This window comes from Xiphophorus couchianus, chromosome 14 (genome assembly GCF_001444195.1).
Source record: "Xiphophorus couchianus chromosome 14, X_couchianus-1.0, whole genome shotgun sequence".
NCBI classification, from domain to species: Eukaryota; Metazoa; Chordata; class Actinopteri; order Cyprinodontiformes; family Poeciliidae; genus Xiphophorus; species Xiphophorus couchianus.
In genome coordinates this window covers 4,474,603-4,496,833 of record NC_040241.1, presented here as the reverse complement: position 1 = coordinate 4,496,833, position 22,231 = coordinate 4,474,603, and the positions used below count along the sequence as shown (strand labels likewise).

At 41.2% G+C, this 22,231-nt stretch overlaps 1 protein-coding gene across 5 annotated transcripts in view; it reads right to left on the bottom strand.

The window, feature by feature from the left end:
• Positions 1-22,231, bottom strand: part of focad (focadhesin) — a 74,810-nt gene that overhangs the window by 39,856 nt on the left and 12,723 nt on the right. For 2 of the 5 annotated variants that reach the window (XM_028038515.1, XM_028038516.1), the window contains exons 2-11: positions 21,593-21,661; positions 19,221-19,295; positions 16,253-16,407; positions 13,927-14,025; positions 7,855-7,956; positions 7,488-7,713; positions 5,745-5,951; positions 5,500-5,587; positions 2,343-2,536; positions 1,507-1,767 (exon numbers count right to left, since the gene is read on the bottom strand). In XM_028038515.1, the coding sequence (XP_027894316.1) occupies positions 1,507-1,767; positions 2,343-2,536; positions 5,500-5,587; positions 5,745-5,951; positions 7,488-7,713; positions 7,855-7,956; positions 13,927-14,025; positions 16,253-16,407; positions 19,221-19,295; positions 21,593-21,646 (1,461 nt within the window). In that variant the 5' untranslated portion in view covers positions 21,647-21,661. Of the gene's footprint in view, positions 1-1,506; positions 1,768-2,342; positions 2,537-5,499; positions 5,588-5,744; positions 5,952-7,487; positions 7,714-7,854; positions 7,957-13,926; positions 14,026-14,851; positions 15,278-16,252; positions 16,408-19,220; positions 19,296-21,592; positions 21,662-22,231 lie in introns of those variants that run through there. The other 3 variants (XM_028038518.1, XM_028038517.1, XM_028038519.1) reach the window with 3 other exon arrangements.

The following is a 22,231-nucleotide window of genomic DNA, read 5'->3' as shown; positions in this document are numbered from 1 at the left end:
GGGGCGTGCTGTGGTGGCGCAGGGGGTTAGCATGCCCCACGTTTTTATTCCTTAGTCCTCGACGCAGACGTCGCGGGTCCGACTCCCGGTCCTGGCGACCTTTGCCGCATGTCTTCCCCCCTCTCCTCGCCCTCTTTCCTGTCTGCCTACTGTCGCAAAAAATACGAGCCACTAGCGCTGCAAAAACTCTTCGGAGAAAAAAATGGAAAAAAAATAAATAAAGAAGATGGGCACATCCGACTACCTGATGCAATAGTTCACACTACACGATTTTTTGCCCCAATTTTTCCCCTACAACAATCTTAGAACGTTGGGCGTTCTAAGATTGTCGCTTGCGATTTCGTAACCGATCATCTTGTACTGTGTGGTATATTATGGTAGATCGTCGAGGCCTCTCCTGTAAGGATTTGAGTTTTTCTGTGTGTTTATTTAGGATTTTGTGTCAGTTGAGTCTCTGTGTTGTCTCCCCCTTGATTGATCCCAGCTGTGTCTAGTTCCCTTGATTACCCCTTGTGTATTTATACCCACCTGTGTTCTCTGTCAGGCCTATCTATTCTGTCTGTTCTCTTCAAGTCGAGTCCAGTTACTACCGGTGTGAGTCGTTGCCTCTGCTCATCTGTGCTGTCTGGATTGTTGAGATTTTCATCATTAAATCATCATTGCCTTCACTTCAACCGGGGTCTACCGCTTCACCCCCACTTCACGACAGCTCCGATCTAAATCAGGGGTTTTCCCCGACTGGGAGCGTTAACCTAGCCTGTTGAATGTGACAGGTAGCCAATCAGAAAGCGAGGATTCCCCTCCGTGCTTTCTGAGGGGAAATTACGGAAGGGAATCCCAAACAGCTGACACTGCGCAACCCGAAGTCCAGCGGACATTGGAGATGATACCTGTAAACAACATTAATGTTATTCAACATTTCGTGCAAAGAATATAGAAATGACAAGCGGAGGAGTTGGAGCAGTTGATAAACCCGGTAACTTTTCAGCTGTTCTTCGTTAACGTGACATAAATAGGTTATAATGATTTTCATTCAGTCAGGACTGACACTAGCCACATGCATTGCAGATAGATTGCAGTAAAGCATTGATTAATGTCTGATTTTAAAATTAGTTAACTGGACTTGGAGCCATTATTTTGTACCCATTGTTGGACACCACAAGGCACAATCGAGCCCGATCGAACCGTTATATCTCTTTTTGAAAATAGGCCGACAACTTTAAGATCGTATAGTGTGCGCCCAGCGCACACAACTCCGGTGTTGAGCCTTTTCTCATTCAGTGTCATCAACAGAAAGAGAAAAAGACCGGAAGAAACGATAAAGCCAATAATTGAAATGAGGTCGATAGTTTTAATTTAGCGTGCGATTAATTGATTTATTGTTTATAGCAACAGGCCTACACACAATGTGCATTACATTTTATGGTAAAGTATCAGCATTTCTTATTTTTTAATTTATTATGACTGTAGATTTTGAGAAATGTCAAAATACTTCAGATTTTCTACCTGGCAGGGATCGGCAGCAGCGATGGCCTGGGTTGCTTTCAAAGCCAGTAGGCAGATATCCTCCTGAGCCGTGATAAGGAGGTAAGTCACAATGAGAGCAAGGGAAGAGGACAGGCGCTGGCTGGACGTTAGGGCAGAAGTAACAGCCAACAGCCAATCAGTGGCCGCACAAGGATCATGGGAAACTCTGCCCAATATGGACAAAGCTACGCTGAGCTCAGCATACCAGGAGCTGAGAGGGAGGGTCAGCGTTGGGCCAGGCTGAGGACGAGAACAGTAGAGGTTAAAAAGGAAACACAACAGAATAAGATTTCAAAACTGTTTTATTGACAATGTACACATTGTAAAAATATGCCTACCTCATGGACCTTTTCATATTACAACCACAAACTTCAATGAATCAACTTTAAAGGGATTTGATACAACAAACCAACACAAAGTAGTAGTAGTGCATCATTGAAAAATCTTAACTGATTTGTAACACTTTTAATGATTGTCTGCATCTGTATGCAGCCCCCGTTACTACAAAAAATCCAGTGCAGCTAGTGCCTTCCTAAACATGGCACTACATTCCTAAACACCAATCAGAGCAGATGTAGCTTCGGATGTAGCCCTCACAATGAAGACTGTAGCTGGTGGATCTTTTTGCTGCTTCTGTCTGACTGCTGGTTTCCAATCACTAACCTCCAAACAAAACCTGTCAGTGCCCTATGCAACTATATCTTAAATCAGATGAATGTATTCAGTGTAAAAAAGTCATGTGTTTTTCTCTCAACACCTGAACAGAGACAGAATGAGCTCAAACGTAAGTTACGTTTGAGAAAGAAGCTGGGTACCTGCCGGGCCTTTTTTGTGGGTTTGTTGATGCTGCGTAACAAACTGTGGGCCAGACTCTGGTTTAAGCTGTGTGTCACTGGGTCAGCCAGTGGCTCAGTGAGCTGAGAGCAGGAGAGCAGCTGCAGCACAGGAAGAACCAGGACTGGACTTAGCCAATGAGACAGCTCTGCCTTTTCTGGAGATAAACGCAGAGCTGCAGGAAAAAAATAGAGTTTTATACAACAAAGTCTGAATAATATTTGTTTTGAAACCACATAAATGAAGTAGAAATCAAATATTTTCCCATTCTTTATTTATACCCAAAACAGACAAGCAGACTACATATATATATATATATATATATATATATTTTAAAGGGTTAAATATATATTTTAAAGGTTTTATTGATTACAAGAAAGCCTATGACTCAATGCCGCATACTTGGATCATTGAATGCTTAGAGATGTATAACATCAACAGGACTCTGAGAGCCTTCATTGCAAACTCAATGACGCTGTGGAAAACCACCCTTGAAGCCAACTGCAAACCACTTGCACAAGTGTCCATCATATGTGGCATATACCAAGGAGATGCTCTGTCCCCGCTACTGTTCTGCATAGGCCTGAACCCCCTCAGCCAAATTATCAACAAGACTGGCTACGGATACCGACTCAAAAATGGGGCCAACATCAGTCACCTTCTCTACATGGATGACATCAAGCTGTATGCCAAGAGTGAGCGAGACATCGACTCACTGATCCACACCACCAAGATCTACAGCACGGACATTGGGATGTCATTCGGACTAGAGAAGTGTGGTCGGCTGATCACAAAGAGGGGGAAGGTCATCCGCACAGAAGGGGTCTCACTCCCAGAAGGAACAATAGCAGACATAGAGGACAGTTGCAAGTACCTAGGTATACCACAAGCAAATGGCAACCTCGATGAGGTCACAAGGAAAGGAGCCACAGCTAAATACCTCCAACGAATAAGGCAAGTCCTGAGAAGCCAACTCAATGGCAAGAACAAAATCCGTGCAATAAACAGCTATGCCCTGCCAGTAATCAGATACCCTGCTGGAATAATTAGCTGGCCAAAGGAGGAGATAAAAGCCACTGATATTAAGACTAGAAAACTACTAACAATGCATGGAGGATTCCATCCCAAATCCAGCACCCTGAGACTGTACACGAGCCGCAAGGAAGGAGGCAGAGGACTAGTGAGTGTGAGAACCACAGTCCAGGACGAAACAACTAAGATCCATAAATACATCAGGGACAAAGCCTCAACAGACAATGTGCTCAGTGAATATCTCAGACAACAGGGAACGGAGGTTGAGGTGCCAGAGATACCATCATGGCAGGACAAGCCCCTACATGGGATGTACCACCAGCAAATAACCCAAGTGGCTGATATCAGTAAATCCTACTAATGGCTGGAAAAAGCTGGACTCAAGGACAGCACAGAGGCCCTCATCCTGGCCGCCCAGGAACAGGCCCTAAACACCAGAGCAATAGAGGCCCAGATCTACCACACCAGACAAGACCCAAGGTGTAGGTTGTGCAAGGAGGCCCCTGAGACAGTCCAGCACATAACAGCAGGGTGCAAGATACTGGCAGGAAAAGCGTACATGGAACGACATAACCAAGTTGCAGGCATAGTGTACAGAAACATCTGTGCAGAATATGGACTGGAAACCCCGAGATCAAAGTGGGAAACACCCCCAAAGGTGGCGGAAAATCGCCAGAGCTAAGATCCTGTGGGACTTCCAGATCCAGACAGAAAAAATGGTAAAATGGCGAACCAACCAGACATTGTCGTAGTGGATAAACAACAGACGAAAGCCGTTGTGGTAGATGTAGCAATACCAAGCGACTGCAACATCAGGAAAAAGGAGCACGAGAAACTAGAGAAATACCAGGGCCTCAGGGAGGAACTGGAGAGGGCCTGGAAGGTGAAGACCACAGTGGTGCCTGTGGTCATCGGGGCCCTCGGGGCAGTCACCCCCAAACTGGACCAATGGCTACAACAGATCCCAGGAACAACATCAGACATCTCAGTCCAGAAATGTGCAGTCCTTGGCACAGCCAAGATACTGCGCAGAACCCTCAAGCTCCCAGGCCTCTGGTAGAGGACCCGAGCTCAGAGAATAAGAACCACCCGCGGTGGGTGAGAAGGGAATTTTTTTTTTATATATATATATATATATATATATATATATATATATATATATATACCAATGGTTTTAAAAGATATATATATATATATTTTTGTCTTTTATTCTTTATATGTTGTGTTGTCTGTGTATCATCTTTGTGGACCTCGAGTCTGTTGAATAAAGTAAATCAAATATATATCTTTTAAAACCAATGGTAGTTACTGGAGCATATGGACAATTACGATGAAGAATTATGGCCACATAATGACATTTTTGATCATAATAGTACAATAAAGATGCAACATTGCCACAATAAAGTTGTAAAATTATGAAAAAGTTCTGACAGACAAGTTCGTCTAGTCCGCAGCTCTTTGTTTGATAAAGACTCAGTTGTCAGTCATTTCAAAGTTCTGGTACTGATAATAATAACTTGATGCTGATGTGTCAAAAGACAAAGTATTTCCTTATGTGTAAAACTGATATCAAAGAGTAACTTCACAAGACACTCAACATTCCTCATTTAAATTTTTTATGTAGTAGTTAATTTTTTTTTAAATTTTCCTAATATTACAACTTTATTCTGGTAATGAGTTTATTCTCATGTTTTTTATTTAGATTTTGTTGTTGTATGACTTTTTCTTGTATTATTATGACTCCCGTTCATTCTGGTAGGACTCATTGAGGACTCGCACACATCATCACTATCCACAATGACTCTTTAACAATACTTGGATGATATGAGTTATAACAATTTTTAATATCACTTTAGGATAATAAAGTATATTTGAGCTGAACTGAATGTTCTGGTGCATAACAATAGAATTGAAGGAGGGTCTCATGTCTCTTACCATGTGTATAAACATATTACATTTACATAGATTGATTGAAACCTTAAAACGTACAGCTGTTTTGTGTTCAAATACACACTCCTTTGTTGTGTTTTGGGTATAAAGGTGATCAATTTGAACTACCGTGGCATCATTTCACTGAGGAATATTTTTATATAGATTTAGTCTTACCCAGACTAAACAGGCTGTTCTGCTGATCTGGAGGAGCCTCACACAGAAGCAAGGCCAAACCCATCATCAGCTCATCCACTGGCCACATCTACAGAACACAGAAGTAGCGGTATTCATTATTTATATGAACCCTGCTCATTATTAGACTCTTTGGAAGCCTAATAATGACCATTAATCTCTTCCTTTGTAGTTCAGAGAGAATAGCAATTTCAACTCATCCAGCATCTGATAAAAATGCACCTGACCTTGCATGCAGAGAGGAGTTGCTGTATTAGGCTGAGAAGCGGTCTGCAGTCTCCATTTAACTTCAAGCATTGGTGACATGCACACAGCAGCTGCACCAGCAGTCTGGCTCTCTCCGTTGCCCAGAGCTCTCCAGGGGCGTCCATAAGACCCTGAAGCAGAGCGTCCACAAATCCACACAATTCCAGCACTGCCTCCACACTGTCCACCTGCAGTGACAAACAGAAACTTTTGTCAGCCACCATGTAAAGTATAAAATCAGAATACGATAGCCCTTCATTCTACACAGGCAATACTTACAGTATAAAGTACCAAAAGTATTATCATTTCATTTAGCTATTAAAAGTCTAATTGCAAACAAATCACATGGGGGGTACCTCAGGGCTGCATACTTGGTTCAGGTTTACTGAAGGTCCACTTTTACCCAAAGGTATTTATGCAAAATGACATAATGAGAGTGTCGTCCACAGCTAATGTGTGCTCATAGGACACCCACGGCCTGTCCACAGGATACCCACAGCATGCCCAATACCTGACCACAACACACACACAGCCCGCCCACAATATGCCCACTTTCCCATATTCACCCTCGCAAAGTGAGAAACGGCAGCCAAAGGAGAGACACCCAACTTGGCGTGTCTCCCAATCTTGAAAGAAGCACCAGACAGGGTTGTCCACTCTCCTCCTCACTGTTCTCTATATTCACTGAACTGCTAGTTGCTCCAATTTGTCAAAACAAACTTATGGAATTCAAACAGCTAACAGAATCTGCAAAATTTGTTTTTATGCTAATCATTTCCTCTTTCTGTAAACTGCAAACCAATCTCTTCCAGAGATGACTTAAATAATACATTTTTAATCATTTCAGACAACTATCAACTGAAAATGATCAAAGATCCTCTGGTTGCCTCGGTGGCACATGATCCTCATGCGCGACCTGCTGCAGTCACTCGGTGGAAGTATGAATTTGCCTCTACCGTCACCAATTCAGACACAGTAACTGCTTCCATGGTGATGGCAGCTTGCAGTGGTTCTACAAGCACAAAAATATGTCAGCCTAGGGCAGCGGCTCTGATGTTCACAATTTATCTTTTCCAAATGTCTTTGCAAAGATTCTAGAGCATCTGCCCTTATGTTTTGTTAACATGAGAAAAAGTCACCATGGAAATATTCACTCATGATTTGTAACAGAGGAAACTGGACCAATCTACCTCATAGGTGAGCTCAACATTCAAAGAACTAAAACATCTGTTTTCCTTTAATTGTCTTGTGCACTTTGCAGAGTCAGTCTGAGGGAGCACATATTGCAGTTTTCTAGCTAATCCCTAATCTTTAGAAAGCCATATCTGCCGAATCCAATTTTGGCCAACGTACATTTTTTGTCTGTAAAGTCACTAAATATAGCGCCAAAATCACTGTGTTGGCAACAGTGGGGTGACTGTTGTTAACCGCTCATGGGCAGATGTGACCTGGTGGGCAGGTCTGTCATCAGCCTTCTCTCACAGCAGAGCAAAATGGCAAAGCAGATAATTTTCAGACCCAAGATCAGTGGAAAGATCGGTTTCAAGTTTCAAGCAATTGTCGGAACAAGTTTCCAACAATTGTGATTTTCCAAAATGGAGGAAACGGGGGCCGATTTATTGGCCGGCCCATTTGTCGCTCTGCCCTTAATCAAGTCAAATAATTTTTTAATTCACCATTAACTAGTAAGCAAAAAGTTCTTATTAAAACAGATCATCAGTGACCTGTAAATATGAAACCAGCTGACAAAGGCAGAGCAGCAGGCTGTCAGACACCACTGCAGTGTTCTTGTGGTCCTTGCTCTGGGGCATCCATCCAGCCCCTGGCTTTGTGGGCAGCAGCACCCTGAGCAGGCTCTGTCGGAGCAGTGCGTGCTGGGACTGTCTCTGAGGCTCGCAGTACAGATACCGGAGGAAGGGAACCAGCATGCTGATGTAAGATGCTTTATTCCTGGGAAACAGAACCATAGAATGAGGTAATTTGACTAATAAAACTTGAATTTGTCCACGAAGTGTTACCACTTACACATGAAACAGAATACATCAAACCCATGCGGTGACAGAGGGAGACCCCCACTTCAGCCTTGCTTACCTGTCAGCAGCCTGACAGATGAAGTCATGGATCTCCAGCAGCAGCACCGGCCAGCAGTCTGCTCGGTTTTCCAGCACTGTGATGTATGGGTGTGGACAGCTCCTGCACAGCAACAAAGGAGCAAAAGTCAAACACTTCTCATAGTTTCCCCCACAGATTCCCGATTACAGCAAGATGGAGTCTGTGAAGCTGCCTGAGGCCAAATGTCATGAGTTTGAACAAGTCAACAAGGAGGGTGGAACACCACAAACACACGAGTTCTGTCTGCAATAAAGCACCATCCATCAGACAAAATCACCCTTAATAATGAGAAATAGGGTGAACCCATAAATTAGCCCTCCAAGTTGATCATTTTGGGAGATCAGCCAATACTTACACATGAATTCGATTTTATCAATCAATCTTATTTTCCTCCTCAAAGGTCTGAAAATCAGTCAGTACTCTTCTGCTCTGCTGTGAGAGATGCTGACTAACACCAGGTCATGTCTACACAGCACAGTGAACAACAGTCACATCACTGTCGCCAACTCTATCCTTCTATTTATCAACTTTTCAAACAGCAACAAAAAGAGCGCAATAGACAAAGACATAAGACTTTATTGTCATTCATTTACATGTACATATTCAACAAAATTTTGTTGCAAGGCTCCAATAATAAGAAAATAAATAAGTAATAATAAGAAGTATCAATATAAATATGTAGAAGAAATTAATGGAAGTTTAGTAGTATTAAGGCATGAGGGATGAAGCTGTTGTGGAATCTATAGACACTTCTCAGAATTTTTTTCACAAAAAGCTTTGAAAACCTTTTCCTTTCTTTCTAGATCTCATTTTCAAGAGGGACCTGAAACAAACTTCACTCCCCGTCGGGGAATCGAACCCCGGTCTCCAGGGGATACTCACCACTGTACTAACGAGGAGATAACGAGGAGATGAATACTTTCAACGTATTTTCCAAGTATTGTTCAGATACTGTAGATTACAGTGGTTAACAGAGTGAGCAGACTGTTTCACCACTTCAGCTTGTTTCCTGTAAAGAACAGTTAGCCTGCACTAGTTCATCCAGTCATTGCAGAGCAAACACCAGGGTCAAATCCAAGTGGAAGCCGTTGTTAACCCTCCAGCCCACGGCAGGACAGAGGTTAACACAACAGTGTTGTTGGTGGGGGGTCAGCACCAGCAGCTGGTCCACTTCCCCAGTGACTTCCATCAATCAGCGAGGGAGGAAGGAAGGAAGAAAAAAAGGAAGGAAAAACGAAAGAAAGATGGAAGCGCTCAGACTGAGCATGTCTGTACCTGCAAAGGCTTACAACATGGCTGTGATGCAGACAAGACTGTCTTCTCTTGTTCAGTCTGTTCAGTCTTTAAATTGTGTAATCTATCTGACCATCTCTGTCCTCTTTCCTTGGGTTCCCTTTGGCGATCTCCTGGCTCTCAGCTATAACATGGCTCCCATCCATCAGACTTTCAGCTGCCACACAAAAGAATGAGTAAAGAGCAGACTACTACTCTTTTTAGTTTGATTCCAAGTTCACCAGTAAATCACTGGCAGATAGCCAAATGATATATCCTCCTCACCTCCTCCAAAACCTATTTTCTTTCCTCAGGTGTTACAAGTTACACCTACCCTAGAGGAGCTATCTTATTTTTTTCACTTTTTTTTTTTTTAGATTTCTGGCACTATTGCCTTTTATTGAACAGTAGTTTGACAGAAAGAAGAGCGCAGAAAGAGGCAGAAGACAAATGTATCAGGAATCAAATCCTGGCTAATGTACGGCCTCTGTACTTGTTGAGCCCATGCTAATAACTGATCCACTCAGTGCCCCCCACAGACTTGTCTTACAGAAATGTGTAAATGATGAAAACTTAACATATCTAAGCTGCAAGAAACCAAAGTAGTGACTTGCTCATTTATGGGTAATACTTAGGTCTGCGCTGACTGAAGTTCTGAGTTGATCATGATCTTTCAAAAGAGATTTTTTTTTCTATCTGAAAAATCAGAATAAAAAGCAACAAAATCTCTAAGTTGACAACAGGGGGGTTCACTATTATTAACTGCACATGTGTAGATGTGACCTAGTGAGAGGTCTGTCGGCCAGTTCTCTCTCATGGCAGAGCAGAAGGGGACAGTGGCCGAATTTTGCATAGGTAGTCAAGATCAATAGACAAGATCGGTTTCTGATGTAAGTATTGATCAATCGCCAATCTCCAAAGATAAAGAAAATCAAGACCAGTTAATCGGCCAGCCGAATTATCAGTGCTCCCCTAGTCATTTGAAACAATTAATTGTTGAAAAAAATAAGAACTGAATTATGCCAGATGATTTTGAATGTTTTATAGACATTAGAAACAAAATCGGCAGTTCAGACTTTAAAAAACAAAACCAGAAATTGGTATCTGTGAGTAAAATCTCTAGAAATGCATCAATATTCTGCATAATCTCACACAGATTATAAACAGGCATGCTAATAAGAAATGCACTGAGAAATTGTCTGATTGGAGGAGTCAGACAATTTTTATGCTTGATCAACCATACACAGCGAGATTTTTTTTTTTAGTAAGATTTTTTTTTCTTTTGTGAACCCATCATACGCAAGATCTGACTGATTGCACAGACAACAACACTCTTCAGTGTGGAAGTTGTTACTGGGGAAAGAAGCTCGACTCAGTTAGAAGGCATGTCGGCTATAAGACCTACAATAAAAACTCTATTGAAGACATTAATGGTCAGTCACAAAACTCCCATCTCAGTTCTCTTTATTTCAGCCCAAATGTGCAGATTACCATTTGACTGAGCAGACAGGCCAGATAGATGACGTGGGAAGGCCTGCAGGGGGCAGTCAGGATGGACTGCACCACTACAACCAGGTCAACATCCCATGAGAAACAAGATGATGAGACCAAGACAGGCCTGGAGCTCCCCTCATCCCGCTGGGGGCTAAAGTACTCCACGTCTCAGTGGCAGATTGCAAAGGGCTGCTCTGAGCATACGACCAACAATGGCCGTCAGTGTGCATCCTTCATTAATCCTGCAGCATTACAGTTACCCAGCAGTACCAGCCCTCACAACCAATCACTGGCCAGCCTGCCAGGCCAATGGCGCCACCCTGCTGCCCTCAACACATTCATCTTCCCACCAGGGAGGTTAAGGCTTCCAGACAGATGGAGCTAAGACACCACAATCAAGACGGAAGGGGATCGGACAAAGGGAATGAACTGGGAGCAAAAATGCACAGAGCTTTGGGAGAAAGCAAGGATTAGAGGGAGAAACGTAGCAAAAAAAAAAAGGAACAGGCTTCAATGTAGAAGGAAGAAAATGAAGAGCAGAGGGAGCAAAATAAACATGAAGGGTAAAGAAAAAAAAAAGACCAAGAAGCTCTTTTGATCCCCCGCTGCAACTGATTAAGGAAGCCCCAGGATCTTGGCAGAGGTACTCATCTAAGTTGTGAAAGAGAAGAAGATGGCAGGGGCTGGTTCAGTCCAGGCTGCCTGGCCAAATGCAACAATATAGCCTGACCTATATTATTTCTACAACTCTGATATTGTTGTGTCCTTAATTTGTTAAAGTTTAAATTGCAAAATACACTGCTCAAAAAAATAAAGGGAACACTCAAATAACACATCCTAGATCTGAATGAAAGAAATATTCTCATTGAATACTTTGTTCTGTACAAAGTTGAATGTGCTGACAACAAAATCACACAAAAATCATCAATGGAAATCAAATTTATTAACCAATGGAGGCCTGGATTTGGAGCCACACACAAAATTAAAGTGAAATAACACTACACGCTGATCCAACTTTAATGTAATGTCCTTAAAACAAGTCAAAATGAGGCTCAGTATTGTGTGTGGCCTCCACGTGCCTGTATAACCTCCCTACAACGCCTGGGCATGCTCCTGATGAGGTGGCGGATGGTCTCCTGAGGGATCTCCTCCCAGAACTGGACTAAAGCATCCGCCAACTCCTGGACAGTCTGTGGTGCAACAGTCTGTGGATGGAGCGAGACATGATGTCCCAGATGTGCTCAATCGGATTCAGGTCTGGGGAACGGGCTGGCCAGTCCATAGCTTCAATGCCTTCATCTTGCAGGAACTGCTGACACACTCCAGCCACATGAGGTCTAGCATTGTCCTGCATTAGGAGGAACCCAGGGCCAACCGCACCAGCATATGGTCTCACAAGGGGTCTGAGGATCTCATCTCGGTACCTAATGGCAGTCAGGCTACCTCTGGTGAGCACATGGAGGGCTGTGCGGCCCTCCAAAGAAATGCCACCCCACACCATTACTGACCCACTGCCAAACCGGTCATGCTGAAGGATGTTCCAGGCAGCAGACCGCTCTCCACGGCGTCTCCAGACTCTGTCACGTCTGTCACATGTGCTCAGTGTGAACCTGCTTTCATCTGTGAAGAGCACAAGGCGCCAGTGGCAAATTTGCCAATCCTGGTGTTCTCTGGCAAATGCCAAGCGTCCTGCACGGTGTTGGGCTGTGAGCACAACCCCCATCTGTGGACGTCGGGCCCTCATACCATCCTCATGGAGTCAGTTTCTAACCGTTTGTGCAGACACATGCACATTTGTGGCCTGCTGGAGGTCATTTTGCAGGGCTCTGACAGTGCTCCTCCTGTTCCTTCTTGCACAAAGGCGGAGGTAGCAGTCCTGCTGCTGGGTTGTTGCCCTCCTACGGCCTCCTCCACGTCTCCTGGTGTACTGGCCTGTCTCCTGGTAGCACCTCCAGCCTCTGGACACTACGCTGACAGACACAGCAAACCTTCTTGCCACAGCTCGCATTGATGTGCCATCCTGGATGAGCTGCACTACCTGAGCCACTTGTGTGGATTGTGGAGTCCGTCTCATGCTACCACGAGTGTGAAAGCACCACCAACATTCAAAACTGACCAAAACATCAGCCAGACAGCATAGGTACTGAGAAGTGGTCTGTGGTCCCAACTGCAGAACCACTCCTTTATTGAGTGTGTCTTGCTAATTGCCAATAATTTTCACCTGTTGTCTATTCCATTTGCACAACAGCAGGTGCAATTGATTGTCAATCAGTGTTGCTTCCTAAGTGGACAGTTTGATTTCACAGAAGTTTGATTTACTTGGAGTTATATTGTGTTGTTTAAGTGTTCCCTTTATTTTTTTGAGCAGTGTACATCAGTGCTCACCTCAGGGCATAAAGTCTCTGAGGTGAGGGCTTCCATCAGTTTTCTGACCTTCATTCCCACTGCGGTCCGCATGGTGAGGAGCAAACTACATCAATTTAGCTCAAAGTTCACTCTCAGAAGTAATGCAAACAACTTCCCACCATGACCTGAATGTTACACGGAAGCTTCTGGGAGCTGGTCTTCTTTGTCATGTTGACTTTTCAGACTTTGGTATTCACATTTCTCTGAGCATCCAAGATGTCTTTAGCTGCTCCACAATCAGAAGCAAAGGTCAGATTTTTGGATCAGGCTGAAACCGATCTGAAAGTTTGCTGCTTTTTGCTCAGCGTTGAGTTGCAATAAAAACAATCCCACACTGAAAAAACTAGAAAAATCCAAACGTTGATTTTATATCACCTATATAATAGGATAAACTATATAAACTATATAAACTGTCCATCTTAGGAAACTGTCTATCCGACTTATTGATGGTAGTCTGAAATCTCCCATCTTTTCAACCCGCCCCCCAAAAATGATACTAAATCAGAAACCAATCTGATAGTTTTGAAAGCGTCTGCAATCAATCAATTTAAAGTGCTTTACATCATAAGAACACAAGAATAAGTCATAAAAACTACATACAGTCAACAACTGAGAAACCAATGGCTTCTCGTTTTGATGAGTGCCATCATCAAGATCATCAATACATATTTTTCACTTACTAGTTGCTGAATTTTCCATTTACTGCAGTGGTTTTGCACTAATTGAGACAACAACCACATCATCATACTGTGGTCAAACTACAATGTCTCATATGCCTCAAAAGAACTTTCTGTATTGAAGATGGTATCAAGAGTTTTTCTTAGTATCAATACTGAGTTCAGTGGTTTCAACCCAATATGAACATGAGTATGAACTGACCTGATAGAATAGGGACAGGTGAAGTTTGTGTCCCCTTGTCTCTGGTCAGCTTGCATCTGCAGCAGTCTCCCGATGACCTTTATAAGCCCCTGAACATTTCTGTTCACAGTGAAGAATAAAAGAAAGAAAAAAACAATCCCAGATTATATAATTAAATCAGAATAACTAACCACACACAAGATTGTTCTGCTGCTGAAGAAAGACTCCATCTGGGATGGATTCCTGTGTATACAAACACCTTTGGACAAACACCAGGAGACTAAAAACAAGGAGAAACTCAATGATTCATATTATTCTTGTAAAATACAAGTATAACTTTTTGAACTGAAAAAACACGATAATTTATCCAGAAGCCACGCTTGTACAGAAAGTCCTTCACATTTTGGCTCCACTACCGGTGAAAGACTTTGTCCATTTACATTTACAATCAAACATAATACAAGAGCAGTTAGCAGTAGAGACAACTACTATATAGGAAAAGTTCATTTGGTTAAGTGTCATTTTTTGTTCAGGGTTCAAATTCTTGGAATACACTACCTTTAGAATTAAGAAATATTACATTGTTGAACTGTTTCAGAAAATCCCTTAAGCAATGCTAACTAGATAATCAAAACTGTACCCATGACTTTAATCATCTCATGTTTTTACAGTTTTTTGTTGCTTTTTTACAGATGTGGCTTGTTTTTATTTTTTGCTATGTTTACTATAAACTACACTACTTTTATCTACACATTGAAATCTGTCATAAATCATAGGCCATGTAAGTTGATATTAATTTTAATTGTAATTTTCAATCCCTTCCAACAACCTATTTGGAATCTACAGAAAAAAAATTGCCTCTCTGACTCTGGCATGTTGCGGTGATATATTCATGTTGATTAATATGCATTGTCCCCTTTATGAAATAAATACAGCTTAAATTTACCTCCACAGCTCATTAAGTTACAGTATTTTACATGTTTCCCCAAACAGCTGCTGACCAACCGCCCAGAACACTGCTGCACAGCATGCTGGGTGGAAGAACCTGCAGAATGTGATTAGAACTCCACGGCACATCGGTTCATGACTCCAATGCAGAGCTAGTTGTATCTTTAAAGACCCTTTCACACCCTGGGTACTCACCTACCCTCCTTTCTAGACACTCACTTACCCGCTTCACGTTACATTAAACTCAGAGAAAAGACAGAAAAACTGAACAAAAGTTTCTACCTGTAAGCCATCAACTATCCCCCAAAAGGCCTTCACACGAAACATACCTTAATTGAAATTAAAGGAAATTTAATCCTTCTTAAGGATTATGAAGGATTAAATTTAAGAAGGATTAAGAAGGATGTTCCACATTATTAAGCAGGCCACAGGTTTCAAGCAATATGGGAAAGAGAAAGGATCTCTCTGCCTACGAAAATCATCAGATAGTGTAGTGCCATATGACAGGTATGAAAACATTAGATATTTAATGAAAACTATCATACTGTGAAGAGATTTGTGGCTGATTCAGACCAAAGATGGGTTTGTACAGATAAAGGCATATTGAGGAAGGTTTCTGTTAGATAAATTCATCAGATTAAGAGAGCAGCTGTTAAAATGCCCTTACAAAGCAGCAAATAGTTTTTTGAAGCTGCTGGTGCCTCTGGAACCTCAAGGTGGAGGATCCTCCAGAGGCTTGCGGTGCATGAACCTACTATTCGGCCACCCCTAACCAGTGCTCACAGGCAGAAACGGTTGCAGTGGGTCCAGCCGTACATGAAGTTTAATTTTCAAACAGACTTGTTCACTGATGACTACTGTGCAACCCTGGATGGTCCAGATGGACGCAGTAGTGGATTGGTGGTGGATGGCCACCAAGTCCCAACACGGCTGTGACATCAGCAAGGAAGTGGTGGAGTCCTTCTTTGGGCCGAAATCATGGTGAGAGAGCTGGTCGGCCCCTTCAGAGTCCCCGAAGGTGTGAAAATGACCTCAGCAAAGTATATGGACTTTCTGACTAACCATTTTCTTTCATGGTTCAAAAAGAAGAGCCATACCTTCCGTAGCAAAATTATCTTCATGGATGACAATGCACCATCTCATGTTGCAAGCAATACCACTGTGTCATTGGCTGCTATGGGCATAAAAGGGGAGAAACTCATGGTGTGGTCACCATCCTCCTCTGACCTCAACCCTATTGAGAACCTTTGGAGTATCCTCAAGCAGAAGATCTGAGGGTGGAATGCAGTTCATATCAAAACAGCAGCTCTGGGAAGATATTCTGACATCCTGCAAAGAAACTTTGTCATATAGTGAACATAAAAAACAAAAAAAGAAGCTGAGAGTGTGTGTTATGTACCTGGCAGAAGGCAGGAGATTGAGGACACTATTGTGAATGAACTGCAGGTCTGCATGGCCCTGATCTACTAGAAGCACCACAGCATCACAGCATGTTGAACGCACCAGAGCGCTGTCACTGCAGCACTGCTGCCAGAGAGCCTCCATTGCTGGGCCCTGAGATGTAACACAATCAGGTCATGTCAGGTCAAACAAAGGAGCCATGAAAACATGTAAATAAACAGTTTTTCATAATGTGTTCTACAGCAATCATGAAAGTTATATCTTGGAAAAGAGAAACTGATATAAGATGTGTATAGGATTCTCAGTACTCAACTGTATCAAGATATTTCAAGTGATGTAATTGACTTTTCAACTGTTGTAATTATCTCTGTTTATTTTGTTTCATATTAAGAAATCGACTGATCTTCTGGATTGCAATTTCAATCAATGAGTGAGTCAGAAAGTTTTAAACCAAATTTATTAGAAATCAGGTCATATTGTCAGTTTCACTTTTGAGTTTAAGGATCCACCATGTCAGGTGAGTGAAGCAGATTCATAACATGTCAGATCTGTAGCTCATGTATAGTAAAGCATTATACAAGGTTTGTGAATTTTTACATGTGCAGCACATCTATGACAGCCTAGCTTATCTGGTGATCAATCATGCATGCAAAAGTGCTAAATGTGCCATAAGGTGATATAAGAGCACAATTTTCCAATTGCATGATGGCTTCCCATGTCACTGTACAAAAAGCAGATATGATGTGGGCATAAGATTTTTTTTTTTTTTAATCTGCTCCAGACAAAAGAGGATTATGATTTCAACTAAGGCATTCTGATAAATCTGCTGTAATTTTCTTCATTTTGGGCGATGTGCCAATACTTACATTAGAAACCGATCTTATCCACCAATTATATCTACCTCCGCAAAGCTCTGAAAATCAGTCATTGTTCCCTTTTCTTCAGCCGACTTACAGACCCGCCCAACAGATCATGTCTGCATATGTGCGGTTAACAACAGTCACCCCACTATTGCCAATTTAGTGATTTTGTTGCTACATTTAGCCACTTTTCAGATGAAAAATTAGAATCGGCCAAAATCAGAATTGACAGGTCAGGCCTTTAAAGATCACCCAGATAGCAAAATATAGGTAAATCAATGTCGAAATATAGTTAGGCAGAAACATTGAATCCACATTGAAGCCTGACATTTAAATGATATTGAAAGTGGTCGGTGATTTACATGTTGAATCAATGTTAGGGTTTCAGCCATAACTGACACTATATCAATGTTGATTCAGTCATCATCTGAATGTGGCTCTACATGCATATTTGTGCTGATTTTATATTCAATCAAAGGTAAGGAATCAATATTGATTCATGTACACGTTTTGGTCTGATATATATCTACACCACAAAATGCCATTAAAAGTTTCTTCACTGGTGTTAAACACAATTTTGTTGGCAGACGATTGGTATTATGTCGTTCACAATTATCTTTTCTATAGACATATAGGAACGTTAGGATAAAAGTAATATCACCAAACCTACTGCAAAAGTTCTCAAAGTAGAATTCAATTCAGAAGCAGGCTGCACCAAGCCAGCAACAAAAGGGTTGTGTGGTTGGGATATACTACTAGTGTAAAAAGGGGGAGGTGGACCGCTTCACCACACCAGTTCTGAGGATGCTTGTAGTGACTTGTAGATGTTTTTATGTCAACACATTATGAACAGTCAGTAATGATATTTACAGACAAATAAGAAAATGTACAGAAAGGAATCACAACCCACTATTCTCAACATGTAATGCTTAATTTAAAACATGATAAACCCCTGCCGCCAGGTAATAAAATGCTCTCACCCAGAGCTCAATGAGGAGGAGGGGGAAAAAAGGGGCGTGACAAACAGCATACATTGATTCAACATTGATTACCAGTGTTTCCCAACCCTGGTCCTCAAGGCACACTGACCTGCATGTTTCAGATGTTCCCCTCTTCAGCACCCCCCATTCAGATGATTGCAATTCAGCAAAACCCTGTTAATCAGCCATCAATTGAAATCATGTGTGCTAAATTTGTCATAAGGTGCGGTGTGTGAGGTGGTGAGGTAGATGCCAGGAGATCCAGGTAAGTGAAATAAAGAATATTTAATGACAGAACTGATCAGAAATGTAGTCCAATAACCAAGGCAGCACTGCAGAGAGGAAACCAGGGCTCTTCGCAGGTAGCGACAAGGAGAAACAAATGGACTGACACAACATCAGACAAGACGCCAAACGAGACGAGGACCCGACAAAGACACAGACACACAGGTGGCACTAAATACACAGAAGGTAATCAGGGAACAAGAAACACCTGGGAGTAATCAAGGGGAAGACAGGACAACACGGAGACACAGGGACACAGGAAACTCAAAATAAACACACAGAAAAACACGGAACATGACAAAATTAGGAAATGCCTAAAACTTGCATCTACATGAATCTGCATATCATTATATGCCTTGAGGACCAGGGTTGAAAAACACTGGGTTAGACGTTGGCATTTTAATCCTTAGAATTCGACCATAAAACAACATTGATTCAATTACAACTTTTCAACATTAGTTAATTGCCTAGAATTGTATGATTGATTGATGGTTGATCCACTATTAATCATCAACCTCAACTGGTGTTAAACATAGTTAGTTGAATTAATCAATTCAATTGATTAATGAATTCAATTAATCAATTGATTAACTCAATTAATCAATTGAATTAATTGATGTTAATTCAATTCAACATTGAGTTAACATCTCTTGTTATCTGGGCCTTGATCGATCAGAAAACTGCAATCATTGCACCTCTAATTTCTTGAAAGTATGTCACAAATCAGAGTATGAATCAAGAAAATTTTATTTACATTTAATCAAAAAGCACTTCTTATTTCCCAGATCTATCTTACATTTTTGAAGCATTAAGGCAAATCAAAAATAATTTAGGAACTCACCTGGGTGGAGGAATGGGTGATTTGCCCATTTGAGCCTTTTTCCTTCAGCACAGCAGCAACAAGATTTCTCACCGTCTGACGAAATAGGCAGGTTCTGGTGAGACTATACAAACTGCATCCAAGTAGCTACAGCTTTACTTTATCAATTACAACATCTATCAGACACAATGACAAACATCATCTACATGAATTATCACATAAACAATATTTCTGCTCCCTCATTGACCAATCACTTTATTAAGTGTCTGTGGTAGTTTATCAGCTGTTGTTTGGCAGCTCAATGACTGACTCGTATACAGTATATTGGTTTTTAATTATGTTTTTGCCCTTTATCCCAAGTGAAAAAAAAAACTTTTGTATATTTCAAACATACTTACATTTGTGCAAGTACATTTTAAGTATACTAAGTATTAAGTGTACTACTACAAAGTATACTATGAGCATTTCCTGTCTCAGAAGAGGCTCTGGCTCCACCAGATCACCACACCAGTTCTGAGGATGAACCTCCACATCGTCTTGATGGCTTATTTTTTTACACTGAGCAGCTGGTTACATTTTTATCAACAGCAAAAACTGAAGTGTTTCCAACATTAATTGCTTAACAAACATCAAAATATTGAAAATAATTTGACAGAATTTATTTCCCTTGTTAATCTTTTATAAAATTTCTCTTTCATGCATTTTATTCAATGTTAGCTTTCAGGGCCCTGTGATGGACTGGTGACCTGTCCAGGGTGAACCCCGCCTCTCATCTGATGACTGCTGGAGATGGGCACACCAGCCCCCCTCATAACCCAAGGATTAGTGAGTTCAGATCATGGGTGGAAAGCTTTTAAGGTAGTTTGTTACCTTAAGATTTGAACCGGGCTCAGACCTTTGGTCAGATATCACATCTGGACCTGGGTTGTTAGATGTTTGGGTTAGAAGCTTTACGACCTCTGTTGTTTTTCCTGACTGCCCCCTTGCCTGTCCTTCTTAGACAATAAAAACAGGAGCCGTTGTAAGGGCAGCCCAGAATGCTCTGTGGATTCTTCGGAGGAAGAGTTCTCAGAGCCTTCCCTTTTGCAAAAGCTCCACGTTGAAATTCATATACGTTGTCTGTGGTTCTTTCTTTTATTTAGGTTCGAAAGGAAAATACCTATCAGTTACCTTAAGTCCACACTTAAAACAACTTCCTAGTTAATGCCAACATCAACTGATTTTATGATATTGCTGACTATTTTTTCTACTTCTGACATACAGGCAAAGAAGTTCCCCAGAAATGTTTTTTCATCGCAGACATCCAGTCCCAGTCATCATCAGTTCTGATGATGCCACATACATAGGGAGTCCACAATGTCTTAAAATTGTAATTCATACTTTTTTCTTTGCTGTTTTTCTGTACTTTGTAAAAATGCAAATACTTTCTCTGTTTAATTGCTCTATTGTTTTATTCTCTTTTGTAGGTTTCTGCAAAGTGCAGTGGTGAAGTGAATGGAAATGTTCTGTCATTTATCCTCACTGTTCTTAGGTAGGAGAAATGTCAGTTTGTCTGGAGTAATACTGGAATACCGTGACATTGTATTAAAACAACACTCTGTCCTTGGTGAAATATTTTTCATATTTCCTCCTATTGTTTCATTGTGCTAATTTTCATAGGCGTGTTGTCTATAAACTTTTATTATATTGACAATTTGTGCATTTCTGTGATAGTATATTAGCAATGTACTCTTGAAAAATGTGAATATATTAAATACCCAATGTAATTTTTGTCAGCCAGAAAGTGTGCTGTAATTGATCCTTCTGAAATTACATCTCAGTGTATAATTTAGGCAGATATGTTTGCAGTACTGTAGTGTGTATGAAGCATGTAATGTAAAAGTGGCAAAGAAGAATAAAAAAGACATTAAGTAACTGAAGAGTGGGTCATGCCGTGGTGGCTTAGGGGACAGCGCAACCCAAGTTTGGAGGCCTTGAGTGCTCGACGTGGCTGTCGTGAGTTCGACTCCCGGACCCGGCGATGTTTGCTGCATGTCTTCCCCCCCTTTCCTGTCAGCCTACTTTCATATAAGGGACACTAGAGCCCACAAAAGACCCCCTGGAGGGGTACAAAAAAAAGTAACTGAAGAGTGTACTTCACTAGCAATTATGCTAAACCAAAAGTGTAATTGGAGAATACTGTCACACTACTAATATATAAAATATGTAATGATCATATACTTAAAGTAAATTCTAAATATATTTTAAATGTAATTCAATCACAAAAAATAGTACACTTAAAATATACTAATCAAGTACGTTTATATTACATAAAAAGCCATATACTTAAAGTATAACTCTAGTTTATAGATATATACATACATTTATTTTGATATCCAGACACTGCAGCTTACCTGGACTTGGATAAGAGGGTTGGAGAAATCAAACCGGGTTTTGAAACTTTCCATTACTGTACCTCATACCTGAAAGCAGAAACAATCTTACTTACTAATAGTTCACAAGACCTCATGAGAATAAGGAGTGGTCTACTTTAACGTTTTTAGTAAGGGTGCACCAATAAATCACTCCTGATTTCCTTAATTTTGGGAAATCAGCGATCTCATCTTTGCACAGGCCTGAAAATCAACCACTGTCCCCTTTTGCTCTGCTGTGAGAGACGACTGACCGACAGACCTACCCACCAGGTCATGTCTGGATATGCACGATTAACAATAGTCACCCCACTATTACCAATTTTGTCTCTATATTAATGACTTCTCACTGAAAAGTCACTAAAAATAGTTACTATAAATAAATATAAGGCTACACTAGTAAAAAAAAAATACTTTAGTATATTTCATGTCCTTGGTGAAATATTTTTCACATTTCCTAGGTGACCAGATTTCCAAGACTAAATCTGGGGACATTCCTCACTCAGCGATAAAGAAGCAGCAAATTTATCAAACAAAAATGAAGAAACTGGGACAGATAAGTTTACATATTTATTAACATTTAAACATTAAAAATCAAATATAAAAGCAGGAACGCATCTC